This window comes from Uranotaenia lowii, chromosome 1 (assembly GCF_029784155.1).
Source record: "Uranotaenia lowii strain MFRU-FL chromosome 1, ASM2978415v1, whole genome shotgun sequence".
Lineage (NCBI taxonomy): Eukaryota > Metazoa > Arthropoda > Insecta > Diptera > Culicidae > Uranotaenia > Uranotaenia lowii.
The window spans coordinates 147,013,714-147,032,993 of record NC_073691.1 but is presented as its reverse complement, the minus strand read 5'-3'; the positions used below and the strand labels follow the sequence as shown (position 1 = coordinate 147,032,993).

Genomic DNA, 19,280 nt, shown 5'->3' with positions numbered 1-19,280 from the left:
CTTAAGCTTCAAAATAAGTTGGAGAATATAAGTGATTCGACTAACTAAAAGTCATATCCAAGCATTGAAAATGCAAAAATCGCTATTTGGGAACCATGAATCGAAGGTACATTGGTATGCGTGCGAACAGCATTTGCATTGCAGTCTGCCGAGCAAATACCACGTGGGATTTAATGTTCATAAACAACAGAAAGTTGAAACCACTCGCGGACATAATTCGTTTCTGAATCGGTCCCCCTGATGAAGGTTTGGTTGTCATTCATAAACCAATGATTCTTGTTCATACACAAATATTCTGAAACAACCTGAGGTATTTATAATCATCACTTTGTTTAAATGAGTAAAAAGTTTAAAGTTTTAAAAATTAAAAAAAATGCGGAAATTTTGGACTTCCGACTTTTTGAAATGAAAGCTTGTTTTGTGCTTCCTCTCCAACCAAATCTCATCAATGTTTTCAAAAGCCTTTTTGTTGTATGAGTGAAGCCCGGTCAACCCCCTGGCAACTTGACAGTTTGGTCGAGTTTCGTGTGTCTGTTTCAAAATCGCAGATGTCGCGTGTGTGCCGCTCGTTTACATACTTTTCGAGTCATGCATATGAAAAGGGCACACTAATAAATGTGGTACGAATCAGGCGAATTCATAACTTCGAATGAATAAAAAAAAGTCTTAACCGAAATTGTTAATCTTATTCAATATTCTACCGATTTATATATTGTGTAGGAACAGTTTTTCTATAAAATGGGAATAGCTCTGCAATAATGTGATTGTTTTGTCATTTTAAAATTTTCATATGCATCGCAGCTTATGGCAATCACTTAATGATTGATGCGGTAATGTTGTATTTTACATTTATTGTGCTTGAGTGTCTTCAACAGTTTCAATGGAAGGTAAACTTGTCCCAAGAACTGCCGGATATCAGTAAATTATTTGAAGTAGTCCAGAACTTTTATACCTTATGTAGGACACACAAATTAACGCTCTACTTGTTTTCTTGGACTAAACTTTTGAAAACAGGTTCACTTCACATAAAACATAGCAAAAAGTTCCAAATTCAAAACATTTTTTAGTTATTGAATCAGTTACAGAAAACATATTTCAAGATGCGTCCTTCCGACATGTTAATTAGCTCGATTTTCGATTTGACAGAACCAGAGAACCAGAAAAAACTGGCACAAGCGATTTGTATGGGAAACGTCAAGTTGTCAGGGGGTTGAGCCCGGTGTTCCATCGTCGCATAGAACTTTACGCTCAGCTGACGTCATTCTGTCAGTGGCCATATATTCAGAATAGCCAACGATTCTGTTAACTGTCAATTAAGCGTTGTTGGTAAAGATCTATTGCACATTGTTGGTGGCCAAGAATCGGATCATCGAAACGGCAAACAATTGGTACGGCGGCCAAGTAATTGGAGCACCGCAGTGAATACTTTGCATGCATTTTGCTCACATTAATGAAAGTTCCATAGAGAAAACATATTTTTGTTGAACTCTAAGCAAGTTAGCAAGTGAATTATTAAAGGGTTGTTCTATGGTGCACTCAACAGGAAGGTTGGAATGTTGAAAAAAAGGGTCAACCATGCCTTAGGTGCCAAGGTCGGGTACATTTACCCTAAACCATCAACCAATCTACGTTAAACTTGAAACTCTAAGAATTTTTCTTCGGAATACATCACGTGAAACGTCAAAGTCGAAGTACTCTGAGTAGCGGTTAAATGGTTTTATAACACCGATTAGAGCTGTGTTGGCCCCATAATTGTTCAGCTGGAGAGGGACAAAGAGCTGAAGATCACGATCCAAGGAAGAAGAGCAGCGTATCAAAATTTTGCTCGCGCATCGCGAAAATCCGAGCTACTCGCACGCAAAGCTGGCAAAATCGCTAAAAGTTGCCAAATCAACCGTTACAAATGTAATTAAAGTATTTGGGGAACGTTTGTCGACAGCCAGGAAGTCTGGATCGGGGGGAAATCGAAGACCGGAAGCCGCTGAGACGACAAAGAGAGTTGCCGATAGTTTCAAGCGAAACCCTAACCTCTCTCTCCGAGATGCCGCAAATAAGCTGGGTGTATCGTCTACAACCGTGAATCGAGCCAAAAAACGAGCCGGACTATCGACTTACAAGAAGGTAGTGACTCCAAATTGCGATGATAAACAAAATACGACGGCCAAAGCGCGATCCCGGAGGCTGTACACGACGATGCTGACGAAGTTTGACTGCGTGGTAATGGACGACGAAACCTACGTCAAAGCCGACTACAAGCAGCAGGAGTTTTATACGGCAAAAGGAAGGGGAAAAGGTAGCAGATATTTTCAAGCACATGAAACTGTAAAAGTTCGCGAAGAAATATCTGGTTTGGCAAGCCATCTGTACCTGTGGCTTGAAAAGCAGCATTTTCATAGCTTCCGGGACTGTCAACCAAGAAATTTACCTGAACGAGTGTTTGAATAAACGTCTGCTGCCTTTCCTGAAGAAACACGGTTGTTCCGTACTGTTTTGGCCGGATTTGGCATCTTGCCATTACGTTAAAAAGGCCATGGAGTGGTACGCCGCCAATAACGTGCAGGTGGTTCCCTAGGACAAGAACCCTCCCAACACGCCAGAGCTCCGCCCAATTGAGAAATACTGGGCTATTGTCAAGCGGAACCTAAAGAAGACCAAGAAAACTGCTTAGGATGAGCAGCAGTTCAAGGCAAACTGGCTTTCTGCGCCGAAGAAGGTGGACAAGGTGGTTGTACAAAATCTGATGGCAGGGGTTAAGCGTAAGGCCCGGCAATTCGGATTTGGAAAAGCGAAAGCCTACCTGAACATTTCTCCTGAATTTTATACTAATTAAACTTGAAAAAGAAATTTAATATAATGTTTTAAATAAACGATTTCACCGATTTACACGCGTTTTTCCTTGACCAAATTTTGACCGTTTCACCCTTTATTCTCGATGAGAGCAAATCAGCAACGTGTTGATGTCGATTAGATGACAGCGGCTCTCGTAGCTGGGAAGTCGGAACGGGTCGTGCCAGTTGAGTTGTCGGAAAGCGTATCGCAAAAATCGCCGTTGGATGGCCTCAATACGCTCTGAGCAGTTTTGATAATATGGGCACTTGGGCACCGAATAGCTGAGGCATAATCAAGGGTCGATCGAACCAAACTACAATAAAGACTCTTCAAGCAGTAGACATCCTTGAAGTCTTTCGTCATGCGGAAAAGAAGACCCAGACATCTGGAAGCTTTGTCGACGGTGTAGTTAGTGGGAATCTTGAAATTCAACCGTGCGTCAAGAATCACGCCAAAATCTTTCACTAGTTCGACGCGAGCGATAGCCTCGTTTCCAAGATAATAAATGGCTGATAATAGGAGCCGCTCGCGGGAAAACGAAATTACTGCGCATTTACTACGATTCAAGGAAAGGCAATCACACCGAGAGGCGAAGAGGTTGAACTGTAGAAAGTTTATATTCTCGGCGATACAGTTTCAGGTCATCAGCATACTCTAGTTTTGGACCATCAAGGAGCAACAGCACGTCGTTGAAGTATATGAGGAATATTATTGGTCCTAGATGACTTCCTTGAGGCACTCCGGATTTGGCAGAAAATTGACTGGAAAATAATTCACCAATTTGAACAATGAGTTTACGACCAACCAGGTAGCTGCGGAACCATTCCAGTAAACACCCGCAGATACCAATACGATCGAGTTTGGCGATGGCTATGTCATGGTTCACCTTGTCGAAAGCAGCTGAAACGTCAGTGTAGATGACATCGGTTTCAGATCCCATGGCAAAACTGTCTTGCACAGTAGACGTGAATGTCAACAGGTTTGTAGTCGAAGAGCGCTTAGGCAAAAATCCATGTTGTTCATGTGAAAAATAAGGCTTGCAATACGAAAAAATGGGTTCCTAATCAACCAGCTCGAAAAATTTGGCTTTCGCATATAAGGCAGAAATGCCATGATAGTTGTTCACATTTCGTCTGCCCCCTTTTTTATGCACCGGAAACATGTAGGCCTCTTTCCATATGGATGGGAACGTAGACTCATCGAGTGAAACTTGGAAGATTATTTTTAGAAATATCAGCATATGTGATATACAGGGTGACAAAAAAGTCCTGTCACACTTTTTTTTGGAGTCGCCTGTAGCCTATACGTTGCATCTCTCTGGTGCCATCTATATGTCAAATGAAAGGACGAACTTTGCTGCCCACAGTGGCAGAGTTTCGTTTCTGTGCAGTTTGTGTACATTAAGTTGTGAGTGGCAGAGTTGAGAGCAGCTGTTATTGCTGAACATGTGAGAGGGACACATATTCAACATATTCAAACACCTAAAATCGCTCGTAATCAACCATAAATCAGACCATAAATCGATCCTAGAGTCCAGAGGCACCGAGGACAAGACGTGATCTGGACGACCAAGGTCTGTGAGAACTCCAAGGTTGAAAAAGATTATACGAGACCGGACGTGCGCGCCGCTTGTGTCGACTTTCCGAGACGTCTGAAGATGGTTCGATCAGAGAAAGGTGGTGTACTTCCGAGATATCGTCTGTGAAGTGTCTTGATGAGTTACTGAATAAAGCTATGAAAGTCAGATTCTGATTTTCTTCTTATTCTTTGAAATATTGAGATTTTTCTGTGTAAAGGGACTTTTTTGTCACCCTGTATATCGCTTCAAGAAGGTTGCTGGTATGTCATCTGGTCCTGCGGAAAGGCTGTGTTTCAGCTTAGCGGTCGCTTTCAAAACAATATCATCGCCTACAACAATTTGATTTAGCCATGTGTTCAAATGAGGGACGCTACAAGCTGCACTGGTAACTTGGTCCGAGGATATTAAGTTTGAGTCAAATATACTACGGAATTTGTGCGCGAAGAGATTACAAATTTCAGGTTCCGAGGTCGCTAAATTATCATCCAGAAACATTATGGGCGGTAGGCCGGAATCTTTCCGCTGTTCCTTGATGTACTGCTTAAATGATTGGGTTTTGTTTTGAAACCTCGCTGTATCCGAATTTAGTAGCTCTTGTAGCAGCGTGAGCATAGTTTTTTGTAAGCTGAGTTTAGTTTGCAATACTCATTTTTAGCGCGAAGAGTTTTGTGCCTGGTGTAATAACGGAGAGCTTTATTCTTAAGCGTTTTCATTTGTCGCAGTTCTTTCGTTAGCTAAGGAGCTCGTAGGTTAGATAAGAAACTGATGAGCGTTTCGGTACGTGACGATTGATGATGTAACTGATGATATGGGACAATTTCATAGCTGCAGCGTTCGGATCTGAAGATTCCATTTCAGATTCCCAATCGATAGCGTCGAGCGTGTGAAACAGCGACTAAACCGGCGTTCTTAAAGTCAAGATAGAATTGACCAGGTTTTTCGATGTGGGCAACAGCTCTAGGAATATCAAGTGAAAGCAGCAGAGCAGGGTGATGAGGAACAACCTTGAACAAGGGCGTAGGAGCGTATGCGACCATTTTCATTCTCGATGCTGTTGATCTGGCGGAGAGTTGCCGTGCTTAGAGAATCGAAAATCGTGTTGGAAGGCACCGAAAACGAAGATATGGTTGGATCAGCCAACAAAAAATTGCCTTGCTAGGGGATCCACTTAAGCCCTAGAAGGTTGAAGTCCCCGATGATAATGATGTCGTCTTCAGGAAGCGTGAGAGAACTCAATTTAGAAATGCCACTAGAAAAGGAATCAGCAAATGATACATTTCTAGTACGATCAGGAGGCAGACACACAGCCTCAACGTAGAGTTTTTTTGTGCCTAGATCGATGCGGGTCCATACGAATTCTTGATCGTTTCATGATTCGTCGTAGATGGGGATGGCTGAAAGAGTGGATCGGATAGCAATCAGAACTCCGCCACCTGTGGATTTCGTGCTGTTGTTAGGACCTCTGCCACAACGGAACACTGTATAGTCTGAGCTGAAGACTTGACTAGACAGGGTTCTATCGTTCAGCCAGTTTCGGTTAAAGCGATATTATCGTAGCAGGAGCATGAGGAAGCTAGCAGATAATCGCTAACGCAGGAGTTGATACCACCAACGTTTTGGTAGTAAAGGTTGAGATAATTGCTTTTCCCAGCAGGCAGATGGTGTCGTTTCACACTGGAACGGAAAGGTCCATCACGAAAAAGAAGGTCAACTCGATATGGATACTTGCCTGAGAGAACAGGCTGGAGCACCCCGTCGCCACAATCGAACTCAAGGCCGGGGCGACTGATGACGCTGGCAGGAATCAGCGCGACTGAGTCGAAGGGCTCAGGAGTGTTCGAAGTGCCTAATTCGGTGCGTCCCGGTGAAGAAACCCATGAAGAAGCGGTGGCGCGTACAAGCTTATGAGGGGCGGATAGAATTCAGCATCGTAGGAGCGGCTGGAATCCAAGATTTCGTTGGAAAGTTCCCAAATATAAAAAAAAAGCTCATCGATGCAGGCTGGAGAGCCTCATCGCCGCAATCGAACTCAGGGCCGGAACGACTGATGCCGCTGGCTGGAACTAGCGCGACTGAGTCGAAGTGCTCCGAGGTATTCGTAATGCCTTGTTCGGTGCGTCCCGGTGATGAATCCCGTCAGAAGCGGCTGATTTGCACAAAGCAGGGTTGATACAGAAGCTGTTGGAAGGTGAGGTCTGGTCGCGCAGGAAATGTTCCCAAATTTGAAAAATTATTGCCTATGAAAGCAGGTAATGTCATGAGAGCAACGTATAAAATTGTCAAAAAATTAATTCAAATCCTTAATTACTTTCCAGTAGGTAGCTGAAAGAACCATAAAGTTTTTAGTTACATTAAATATTTTTAAGATTATTTAAAAATTTGAAAACAAAACCGTAAACTTATACAATTAAATTTAGTTTTACAACAAGATTCGAAATGTATGATTCTTGACAAATTCTCAAGGATACTCATCTTTCGTGGCTCCCATTCTCAAACCTTCAGTTATTCTCCTAGTCACAGCAGTAAAAACCAACATCATTTCACTAACCGGCTTGAGATATAGCTCAGTTGGCAAGTCAGTTGCTTCCTGAGCAGATTTCGGTGAGTTCGAGCCCAAGAGCAAACATCGAACACAGTTGTACCGGATAAGTTTTTCAATAACGATCTACCAACTGTAACGTTGATAAAGTCGCGAATGCCATAAAGATGGTAAAACGACTATAATCGAAACAAACAAAAAAATCACTAACTGGTACATAAAATACTTTTACTGGCACATGCGAGGGCGCTTCCGAGTTGACGCCATTAATGCGACTTACTGTTGAGGCCTCGAGCTGCGGGTTCTGTTGGCCATCGCTATTCGTGACTCGGAAGAGTTGTTCGAAGTGCTCAGTCCATCGTTTGAGCTGATCTGTTCGATCGGTCAATAACTGGCCTGCTCGGTCTTTTAGCGGCATCTCCATTAGCAGCGGCTTTTTCTCCCTCTTCGGCTGGGGAGTTTGTCCAGGCTCTCTAGTCTCATCTACAAGCTTGTTTAACTGCCTTTTCCAGCTCCGCGAATCGTAAGCGGAATGCAGCTCTGGCAGACCCGGTACATGCCTGCTCAATTCCAACTTTCGCCTTTCTCCGATCATCGACCATCCTCTGGGTTTCATCCGACATCCATCCATTTCTTCTTCCACAAACTTTACCGAGAGTATCATGGCTCATCGTGATAAAGGCATTCTTGATTATAAACCACTGTTCCGTCTGTCGGCAATTCCGAGGCTCGACACTCCTGCTGTTCAACGTATGCCCTCTTCACCTCTTGATTCTTCAATCAGCGGATGCCGTATCGACACCCGACTTTCTTCTCGCGCCGTTGGATACGCGCAACTCTCTGTCGTATCTCGCCAAGGACGAGGTGATGGTCAGATGCAATGTCTGCGCTTCGTTTGTTGCGGACATCAAGAAGGCTTCTTCTTCATCTTCGGCTGATGCAGATGTGGTCAATTTGATTTTCTGTTCGGCCATCTCGGGATACCCAAATTGGTCGATGGGGGAAGAGCGATCCACCGATCACCATATTGCTGTTGCCACAAAATTCTAGACCACAAAGTCCTAGACCATGGTGCCCCATGATGCCCTCAAGGTCCTGATTGAGAGCCAATTTTTACGTTGAAGTCACCGAATGTCGCCCTTCGGAATTTTCTCAACAACGCTTTTCAGTTGACTGTAAACCTGCTCTTCCTCTTGAGTCGGCAACGTTAATTGGACCATAACACTGGTTTCCAACCCGTGTCCTAAATTTGGCTACGATTATTCTTTCGTTTATCGGTTCCCATCTTATGAGGGCCGCATGCACCTGCGGGCTTAACAGGAAACCAACTCCTTGTGTCCGAGTAGCGTGTTCTCCTCGTATGCCAGAGTGAAACAGGAAACAGCACTTGCCCGGACTGTTTCTTGAGTTCTTCAGTGTTAGGCCAACGGACTTCGCTCAGTTCCAGAATTTCAAGCTTGAGGCGGCTAGCTTCTCTTGCAAGTTGAGCCAGCTTGCCTTGTTGGGCAAGGGTTAAAACGTTCCAAGTTCCAATTCGTGTCCGTCTTTTCATGCTAAAAGTCGTCGCCAAAGTTCCAGGTCCGTCATTTCCTTCGGACGCCGTAAAAATTTTATAAATCGGTAGCAGTAGGTTGCCTAAGGTCCTTATCCCGCGATGGGGCTGCCATCTTGGACTTAGCTGGCGGGAGCCGCATTTCGTAAATTCAGCCCCTCGCTGCGAGACAGACGCTTAAAATGTTCATCAAAGTTGTTATTCAACTTTAGATGGCACGAAAGTTGTTCTGTTCTGAATTATTTCTGAATTATTTATGATTTTTTTTTTACTTTTCGATAGAAAGTTTTTAACAAATTTCATGGTTTAAGATGGTCGCCTTAGAGTTATCTGAATGAGCTGAAATTTTGCCAGAATTGTTTTAACATTGATTCAGTCGAGATTGATGGTTGGGTTTCAAGAAAATTGGGCCTAAACGGCCCGCTTCTATTTGTTGCCTTGCAAGATTCAAAGAAATGGAAAAAGCACACCCCAAAAATTTGATAAACACGTAGGACAAGATTTTTCGGCGCTTGTTTGGTGGATTGTGCATCTGAATTGTATTAGTGATCACATTACGCCGCAGAAGATGCTCGTTTTTGCCGCTGCTAGGTGCGCTCATTTAACTTTAAGTAAGCTTTACTTTATTTAAGTAACTTACAGTTGTTAAGTTAAAAAATAAAAACAAATGTAAGCTTCTAAAATTTAGAAGTGGACTTAGTGTGAATTTACGCAACAACAGCGCCAGTCTCGATGGCAGGATTCCAAGAACCCCGAGACTTTACGTAACCCTGCTGGCAAATCAAAAGTGGCACCCAGGGAGCAACATATTTACAAGGGTTTTGGTGATTGCTAACACGAAATGTCGCTCTGAGAGTTCTCGTGATGCCAAGTTCTGTCACCGGCGCGCGCGATTGGATTGTTGGTTGGAGTTCAACGCAGCAGGCAGGATGGCCCAAATGCCAAGGCACCTTTATCGCCAACCGTTGATGATCGACTCATATGTATGGATTCCTCCAGCTAGTGCCCAATGTTTGGCTAATTCTTTCACGTGACACACTGTTGGCACCAACAATCCCACTGAATGGAGCTGAAGCAAACGAGAGCCCCATCTCGCAGCAGGGTTCTGAAATAAATCATAAAGTAGGCAACTGGTCCTAAGGTGTTGGAAGTGATTATCGTCCCGGTTTTATAATATATATGATTTTTTTTTAGTTTAACTTGAGTATAGTTGAACTTAGGCTATGCAAAATTTCGATAAACAACCAACAAAAGAAGTTGCCTAATTTTAGGCGCACTCCTATCCTAGGATCGTGTACCCTTTTTTACGAATCAATCGCTAGCACTAGTGGTCGGTGCATTCTGTCGGGGGGAGGAATTTTTTGCAGAGACTTCTCACGTTTTTCAAACTCTGCTGAATGCTGTCGAGTTTAATTGAATTTACAACCGACTAATCGACTGTCGACCAGCTTTCAAATGTCAATTGATTCCAGTGCATTGGCTTCCAGGTGAGTGGCAGCGTTAAATGGACATCATGTTTTGGAAGGACCTTTGAAATACCTTAGGTGTGAGTAGGTATTTTGAACTGGGTGTTCCATTTATAATAAACAGAAAGATTATTTAAGCAGCATTCACAGGTATACAACTGTTACACAGTTTCCAATTCAAAACTTTCCTTTTCATGACTTTTGCAACAAAAATGTATTTGGATCCATTGAAATAAAAAAGTAAAATCTGAACTTACATAATTTGAAAGTTTACATTTTTGACGAACGCATCGAAAAGAGTATCTCCATGAAACTCGGCGTTTCCTCGAAACGAATCCATTAATTCAACGCTAAGTCTTACGTCTTTCGAAGATATGATGTTTAGTATGTTTCAAATGTTGAAACCACTAACACGAAGAAAAGTACTATTTATGCCATGACCGAGAATCGAATATCAAGACCGTTGGCTTCAGGGGTGTCAGGTGTCCTGATTTTTCAGGATTTGTCCTGATTTTCGAGAGGCCGTCCTGATTTTTCAAAAAACGCTTTGATTGTTCTGTTTTTTTTTTAAATGGCGCTTAAAATGTCCTGATTTTTCCTGATTTTAGAAAAATATCTGAATTATATCTAAATTTATTGTTAAATGATGAGAACAGCAAAAAAAAAAACTTAAATAAACTAGTTTAACCAATGATAATCATCAGTTCAAATTATATCGATATGGTGTTTTTCGATATAAACTGCAGGCCAGCCAAGGTTTTTCTCGCTTCAGTTGCATAATTCGAGGCGTCTTCAGCACCTATATTTCGCCTTAAGTTATCAAAAATCAATACTATGAGTCTTATTCTGCAAGTCACGTGACGTGACTTACGAATTTTTTAAACCAGCCGTCCTGACTTCATTACTGAAGTTACCTCAGCAAAAACCCAGCAAAAACCCAGCAAAAACCCAGCAAAAACAATACACTTGAATGTGGATTGTAGCCTTTTTAACAGCCTTTAAATTATATTTGAATAGACATGACACAAAATAATTAACAAATAATGGATTTATAAATTCTGAGTTATGATTAAAGAATTTCGAACGTTATAAATCTTGAATGAATTTGAGAAAATAAGTTTTAAAATTGTTTATAAGATAAAATTATTTTGAAGTTTGTAATTATAATTTTCATAAAAAACATAATTTGAAACTAAGTGGAAATTTTTGAATGACTGAATTCTGGAATATCTTGTATGTTCCCGGTTCTATGACATTATGATCTTATATCTATAAAATAGAAGAGGTCTAAAAATTTAGAATACAATTTAAAAAAAGATGCCTATACATCTGTATCAAATAATTCAACCTCTCAAGTGGAGAGGTAAAGCAAAATTACAACTGCTAGAGTAAAATACGATGCTGCAACGTAGGTTACAATAATCGATATAATAAATTCTAAAGATATTGAACATTTTGACAACATTGAAATGTCAATATTTTCAATTTTATCATTTTGTTATTTTTGTCAATTTTGTCAATTTTGTCAATTTTGTCAATTTTGTCAATTTTGTCAATTTTGTCAATTTTGTCAATTTTGTCAATTTTGTCAATTTTGTCAATTTTGTCAATTTTGTCAATTTTGTCAATTTTGTCAATTTTGTCAATTTTGTCAATTTTGTCAATTTTGTCAATTTTGTCAATTTGGTCAATTTTGTCAAGTTTGTCAATTTTGTCAACTTTGTCAATTTTGTCAATTTTTTTGCAATTTTGTCAATTTTGTCAATTTTGTCAATTTTGTCAATTTTGTCAATTTTGTCAATTTTGTCAATTTTGTCAATTTTGTCAATTTTGTCAATTTTGTCAATTTTGTCAATTTTGTCAATTTTGTCATTTTTGTCAATTTTGTCAATTTCGTCAATTTTGTCAATTTTGTCAATTTTGTCAATTTTGTCAATTTTGTCAATTTTGTCAAATTTGTAAATTTTGTCAATTTTGTAAATTTTGTCAATTTTGTCAATTTTGTTAATTTTGTCAATTTTGTCAATTTTGTCAATTTTGTCAATTTTGTCAATTTTGTCAATTTTGTCAATTTTGTCAATTTTGTCAATTTTGTCAATTTTGTCAATTTTGTCAATTTTGTCAATTTTGTCAATTTTGTCAATTTTGTAAATTTTGTCAATTTTGTCAATTTTGTTAATTTCGTCAATTTAGTCAATTTTGTCAATTTTGTCAATTTGGTAAATTTCGTCAATTTTGTCAATTTTGTCAATTTTGTCAATTCTGTCAATTTTGTCAATTTTGTCAATTTCGTCAATTCTGGCAAGTTTGTCAATTTTGTCAATTTTGTCAATTTTGTCAATTTTGTCAATTTTGTCAATTTTGTCAATTTTGTCAATTTTGTCAATTTTTTCAATTTTTTCAATTTTGTCAATTTTGTCAATTTTGTCAATTTTGTCAATTTTGTCAATTTTGTCAATTTTGTCAATTTTGTCAATTTTGTCAATTTTGTCAATTTTGTCACTTTTGTCAATTTCGTCAATTTTGTCAATTTTGTTAATTTGTCAATTTGGTCAATTTTGTCTATTTTGACAATTTTGTCAATTTTGTCAATTTTGTCAATTTTGTCAATTTTGTCAATTTTGTCACTTTTGTCAATTTTGTCAATTTTGTCAATTTTGTCAATTTTGTCAATTTTGTCAATTTTGTCAATTTTGTCAATTTTGTCAATTTTGTCAATTTTGTCAATTTTGTCAATTTAGTCAATTTAGTCAATTTTGTCAATTTTGTCAATTTTGTCAATTTTGTCAATTTTGTCAATTTTGTCCATTTTGTTAATTTTGTCAATTATGCCGAATTTGTATATTCAATTTTTTCAATTTTGTCAATGTGGCCAATGTGGACAGTCGTTTTTCAACTATTTTGACTGTATGCTTTGTCGATTTGGTCGATTTTGTCAATGTCGTTAATTTTGTTCATTTTGTCAATTTTGTCAATTTTGTCAATTTTGTCAATTTTGTCAATTTTGTCAATTTTGTCAATTTTGTCAATTTTGTCAATTTTGTCAATTTTGTCAATTTTGTCAATTTTGTCAATTTTGTCAATTTTGTCAATTTTGTCAATTTTGTCAATTTTGTCAATTTGGTCAATTTTGTCAAGTTTGTCAATTTTGTCAACTTTGTCAATTTTGTCAATTTTGTCAATTTTGTCAATTTTTTTGCAATTTTGTCAATTTTGTCAATTTTGTCAATTTTGTCAATTTTGTCAATTTTGTCAATTTTGTCAATTTTGTCAATTTTGTCAATTTTGTCAATTTTGTCAATTTTGTCAATTTTGTCAATTTTGTCAATTTTGTCATTTTTGTCAATTTTGTCAATTTCGTCAATTTTGTCAATTTTGTCAATTTTGTCAATTTTGTCAATTTTGTCAATTTTGTCAAATTTGTAAATTTTGTCAATTTTGTAAATTTTGTCAATTTTGTCAATTTTGTTAATTTTGTCAATTTTGTCAATTTTGTCAATTTTGTCAATTTTGTCAATTTTGTCAATTTTGTCAATTTTGTCAATTTTGTCAATTTTGTCAATTTTGTCAATTTTGTCAATTTTGTCAATTTTGTAAATTTTGTCAATTTTGTCAATTTTGTTAATTTCGTCAATTTAGTCAATTTTGTCAATTTTGTCAATTTGGTAAATTTCGTCAATTTTGTCAATTTTGTCAATTTTGTCAATTCTGTCAATTTTGTCAATTTTGTCAATTTCGTCAATTCTGGCAAGTTTGTCAATTTTGTCAATTTTGTCAATTTTGTCAATTTTGTCAATTTTGTCAATTTTGTCAATTTTGTCAATTTTTTCAATTTTGTCAATTTTGTCAATTTTGTCAATTTTGTCAATTTTGTCAATTTTGTCAATTTTGTCAATTTTGTCAATTTTGTCAATTTTGTCAATTTTGTCAATTTTGTCACTTTTGTCAATTTCGTCAATTTTGTCAATTTTGTTAATTTGTCAATTTGGTCAATTTTGTCTATTTTGACAATTTTGTCAATTTTGTCAATTTTGTCAATTTTGTCAATTTTGTCAATTTTGTCAATTTTGTCACTTTTGTCAATTTTGTCAATTTTGTCAATTTTGTCAATTTTGTCAATTTTGTCAATTTTGTCAATTTTGTCAATTTTGTCAATTTTGTCAATTTTGTCAATTTTGTCAATTTAGTCAATTTAGTCAATTTTGTCAATTTTGTCAATTTTGTCAATTTTGTCAATTTTGTCAATTTTGTCCATTTTGTTAATTTTGTCAATTATGCCGAATTTGTATATTCAATTTTTTCAATTTTGTCAATGTGGCCAATGTGGACAGTCGTTTTTCAACTATTTTGACTGTATGCTTTGTCGATTTGGTCGATTTTGTCAATGTCGTTAATTTTGTTCATTTTGTCAATTTTGGAAATTTTATCAATTTTTTTTAAATTTTTTCATTCTTGTCAGTTTTGTCAATTATGTCAATTATTTTAATTTTATCAATTTTGTTAATTTTATCAATTTTATCGGTTTTGTCAGTTTTGGTAATTATGTCAATTTGTTAATTTGGTGAATTTCGTCAAATTTGTCGAGTTTGTCAATTTTATCAATTTTGTTTATTTTGTCAATTTTATCAATTTCTTCGGTTTCGTCAGTTTTGTCAATTTTCCGAACTTCGTAAAGCTTGTCAATTTTTTTCGTCAAGTTCAACAATCAAATGCTCTAAATTTTTAGTACCAGTTAGGCTGAGGCTGTGGAACAAATATCAATTCATTGTTTTGTCAACCCAACCCCCCCCCCCCCCCTCTTCAAAATTTCCAAAAAAAAATCTGAAATATGGGAGTTATTAAACCTTTGAACCTTTTATATTCTTGAATTTATCGGTATCGATTTTTTTAAAAGGACGTACGGCCAAATGTAAACAAATCCAGTTGTCAGCTGGGTGAAATATACCAACATAGTAATCAAAGTTTCTAGCATACATTTGGGGTCATTCATTCTAGTATACATTTAAGGGGCAATTGTAGTAACCTCTCCAGCTCCACTTTCGACCCCTCTACTAGACGATTTACGATTTAAGACCTCATACCTTCATTAACAAATCGACACCTGACCTCTTCTTACAATGACTAGAGAATAATACACATACATTTGCTCCCCTATTTTTATTTGTTTGCTACCCAAGTGGTAAATTTTCGTTTACAAATTGCATTCCAAGGCACGACGAGTAACCGTGTCACCCAGTTTGCAACTCTTAGTCAATGACTGCAATGGGACGACTCATGGTATACTCCACGTATACTTCCTACTCCCTGAACTCCCCTTGGAGCTGCAGATCTTGGTTCCAAAGTCGAACTGTCATTCAACTATACTTGATGTGGGAGATCATCTTGCGCTAGTGCGCTCCACGGCACATTCAATACGAATCGAATTCCTTCAGCAACAACCTTAACTCTCCATGACTCAAGGCCAGACCTCTTCTCAATCGACGTCAAGATCCGACCTCTCTTCGTGTTGGATTGAGATCGACCCTTTGCACAACACCCGTTTTGAAAATCGGGTCTAGGTCCCGAAGCACAAAACGAGTTATCGACTGCAATTCCACCGGTCGAACACATGGATAGAAGTTTACACCCCACATTCCTGAAATGTTTTGCGTCTGAATACTCGTACCTGGTACCCAAATGCATCACATCTTCCACGCTGGTTTGACAAAGATCTGTCGGTGGCACCTAGTGGGTTTGGTGGTAGTTCTCTTAGCCTTGTATCTATAATCGTCTGATTTACAGACACGTTTCAACTCTGGAACATGGATAGTGGAACATCTCAGAGCCACCTCTTCCCTTGATGATTGAAGGTCTGATATCTTCTTCAACGACTCGAAATCTGACCTCTCTTCACAATCACTCCGGAATCAACACACAAACATCTCCTCTTGTCGATTTGAAGCTTGGCCTCTCCTTCAACGACTCAAGGTCCGACTTCTCAACCCATAGACTCAATATTTGGACTCATATCTGTGACAGTGCTAACGCGACGACGTCCTTTACTCGAACAACACTAATCCTTACGATCTCCACTGCGAAGAAGATAATGATGTTATTGTTGGAAACTGGCACTTCTCATATACTATCCGATGATGGAGATATCTTATTCATGCACGTTACGTCCCTAAGGCATCACGTTACAGTATTCATCCACAACGTAATCCAGTCATTCGATTTCTGTTTCTAACTCACGAATCCATCTATCCTTGCAGCTGTTCATCAACAACCAGTTTGTGGACTCGAAGAGCGGCAAAACGTTCCCGACCATCAATCCGGCAACCGGGCAGAATATCGTCGATGTATCCGAGGGTGACCAGGCCGACGTTGATGCAGCGGTTCAGGCTGCGAAGGCTGCCTTCGCTCGGAACTCCAGCTGGCGCCAGATGGACGCATCGGCCCGCGGCAAACTGCTGAACAAGCTGGCCGATCTGATGGAGCGAGACATCAACGTCCTTGCCAACCTGGAATCACTGGACAATGGAAAAGCCTTCGGCGATTCCGTATTCGATATGAACTGTGCCATCGATACCTTCCGGTACTATGCCGGCTGGGCCGATAAGGTTCACGGTAGCACGGTTCCATCGGATGGTCCGGTCATGACCTTTATCCGTAAGGAACCAATTGGAGTAGTGGGACAGATCATTCCCTGGAACTATCCGGTGCTGATGTTGACCTGGAAGTGGGCTCCGGCTCTAGCCGTGGGTTGTACCCTGGTGCTGAAACCTGCTGAGCAGACTCCGCTGAGTGCCCTCTACATGGCCGCACTGTCCAAGGAAGCAGGCTTCCCGGATGGTGTCATCAATGTGGTCAACGGATTTGGACCCACGGTTGGAGGAGCCATCGTGAACCATCCGGAGATTCGTAAGGTAGCATTTACCGGTTCGGTAGAGACGGGCCGGATCATCACCGAAGGATCGTCCAAATCGAACCTGAAGAAGGTTTCGCTGGAGCTTGGCGGCAAAAGTCCGCTGGTCGTGTTCGACGATGTTGACTGTAAGTATGGGACAAAGATGCATACAACACTTGAAAGAGCGGAAATATTGTAGAAGTTCAGTTTAGAATTACATATAGGCATTCAATTGTAAAACTGATTTCGTAGGACCTGAAAAATTATCAATAATTTGTTAAATTTCTTGCTGCAAACCCTAATATTAACGATTTTCTTGAACATCATCAAGTGATTTTTGTTTGAATAAAATACTTTCCAAAACTTTCCAAAACTCGAAGGTTCTATAACTATTTTTTTTAATTTCCAGTGGACGAAGCGGTCGAGATCGCGCATAATGCCATCTTCGCAAACCACGGGCAAAATTGTTGCGCCGGAAGTCGTACCTTCGTGCAGGAAGGCATCTACGACAAATTCGTGGCGAAAGCTACCGAAATGGCTCGAACCCGGAAGGTTGGAGATCCGTTTGCCGACGGAACCCAGCAGGGTCCCCAGGTGGATGAGGAACAGTTCAACCGTATCTTGGGCTATATCGAGTCGGCCAACAAGGAAGGTGCCAAGCTACAAACCGGTGGCAAACGATCCGGAACCGTTGGTTTCTTCATTGAACCGACGGTGTTTTCGGACGTGACCGATGGCATGAAAATCGCCCGGGAAGAAATCTTTGGCCCGGTCCAGAGCATCTTCAAGTTCAAAACGCTGGACGAGGTTATCGAACGGGCCAACAACACCGAGTACGGGCTGGCCGCGGGAGTCCTCACCAAGAACATCGACAACGCCCTGGTATTTTCAAACGCCGTGGAGGCTGGTTCCGTTTGGTAAGTTGCATCCAAATGTGATCCTTAGGGTTGCCCTTAGCTATACGGGATTAAAGATTTTTGCTACAACCCAGTAGATTTGGGGTCATTTTTGAATTTTTTAAACCCTGGGGTCTAAAAAGCTTCGTTTTGATCCAAAACTCATCCATGATTTTTTGCAGAATTTTTAAGTAAAGTTTACATGAGTAAATGTTAGCTTCTATGTTTATATGGGAAAACTGAATATTTTGTACTGAAAAATCAACATCATTTTTGTTTCTCCTGAGGAACTGAGCCTGCTAATGGTTGTTGGGTTAATTTATCGATTCTCTAAAGAAAATTTTCCGCTGCTTTCGTAACTTCGTATCATACTAGGCAAAAAAGTTATAAGCTGTTTAAAAGGGGTATGTCTTTTCGCATTGATAAACGATAAATTTAATTGACATCACTGCTTGGTGCCTAGCGAGGCATTGCATGAAAAGTAGTCATGCAATACTTCGCGAAATTACTCTTTTGCTAGGTTAATGAAAAATAGGTAAAATTTACCGAGAAAGCTGGGTGGAAAAAAATCTCCCCGCTTCTCGGTATTTTTTTCATTTTCCGTTTTTTATTTTCAACAATGTTGACAGGATAACTAATGATTTTATTCTTCGTGAAAATACCGTAAAAAGAAACTTTTCGAGATCTTTGAGAGTCGCCTTAGAGTAATTCGATTGAGCTAAAACTTTACGAGCATTGATTTATTACTGATAAAGTCAAAATAATGGGGCGGATGCAATTATTCTGGAAATTTGAAAAACATGGGTCCCCCTTCCTTCCGAAATCCATTTCCGATTGATCGAATAATTTCCCTTTCGTCTGTTCTCCATCCACAGGGTGAACTGTTACGATTATGTCATGCCAACAACTCCCTTCGGTGGCTACAAGCAGTCCGGATCTGGCCGGGAATTGGGTTACAGCGGAATTGAACTGTACACCGAAACCAAAACCGTTACCATCAAGCTGCCGAGCAAGGTTTAAAGAATAAAATTAAAAAAAAATAACAAGCACGAGGAAGGGTGCCAAAGGTTAAGTCTGTCAGGAAAAAAGCTTCGAGACTACCGGATCGGATATTTTTGCATGTTAATTGCTATTTCTGGGCTCGGTTTCCCAAAGGTGAAACTGATATACGAAAGTGAATGAAAGAAACAAAATAACAAAAATTCGCGACCGGGACCACCGAACCAGATTTTCTCAGATCATTTAAAATAAAATTGCGCTCAAATCAATTATTGACCGATTTTATTTATCCTATACATACTCCGAAAGGCCGAAATCCCGCAGACACGCGGCAAGGATTCTTCTGGACAGTAGCGTGGCGAGGGTTTATTTTCCATAATACATGTTTAATGTTAAAATATATATAAAAAAATATTGTTGAATTCAAGAAATTCTGTTGCTTTATCATTAATTTTTTTTTCTCTTTGCACACGTTTATCATTCATGTTTTGATCTATTATTTTTTTATCACAGAAGCAGAACTTTTGCATAATC

The 19,280-nt window shown here is 39.1% G+C and overlaps 1 protein-coding gene across 1 annotated transcript in view; it reads left to right on the top strand.

Annotated features, from left to right (window-relative positions):
- The window catches only part of LOC129738458 (aldehyde dehydrogenase X, mitochondrial), a 57,249-nt gene extending 38,246 nt beyond the window's left edge, over positions 1-19,003 (top strand). The window contains exons 2-4 of the mRNA XM_055729664.1: positions 16,217-16,997; positions 17,261-17,768; positions 18,623-19,003. Of these exons, the coding sequence (XP_055585639.1) occupies positions 16,217-16,997; positions 17,261-17,768; positions 18,623-18,767 (1,434 nt within the window). The 3' untranslated portion in view covers positions 18,768-19,003. The remainder of the gene's footprint in view (positions 1-16,216; positions 16,998-17,260; positions 17,769-18,622) is intronic.
- The last annotated feature ends 277 nt before the right edge of the window (positions 19,004-19,280 follow it).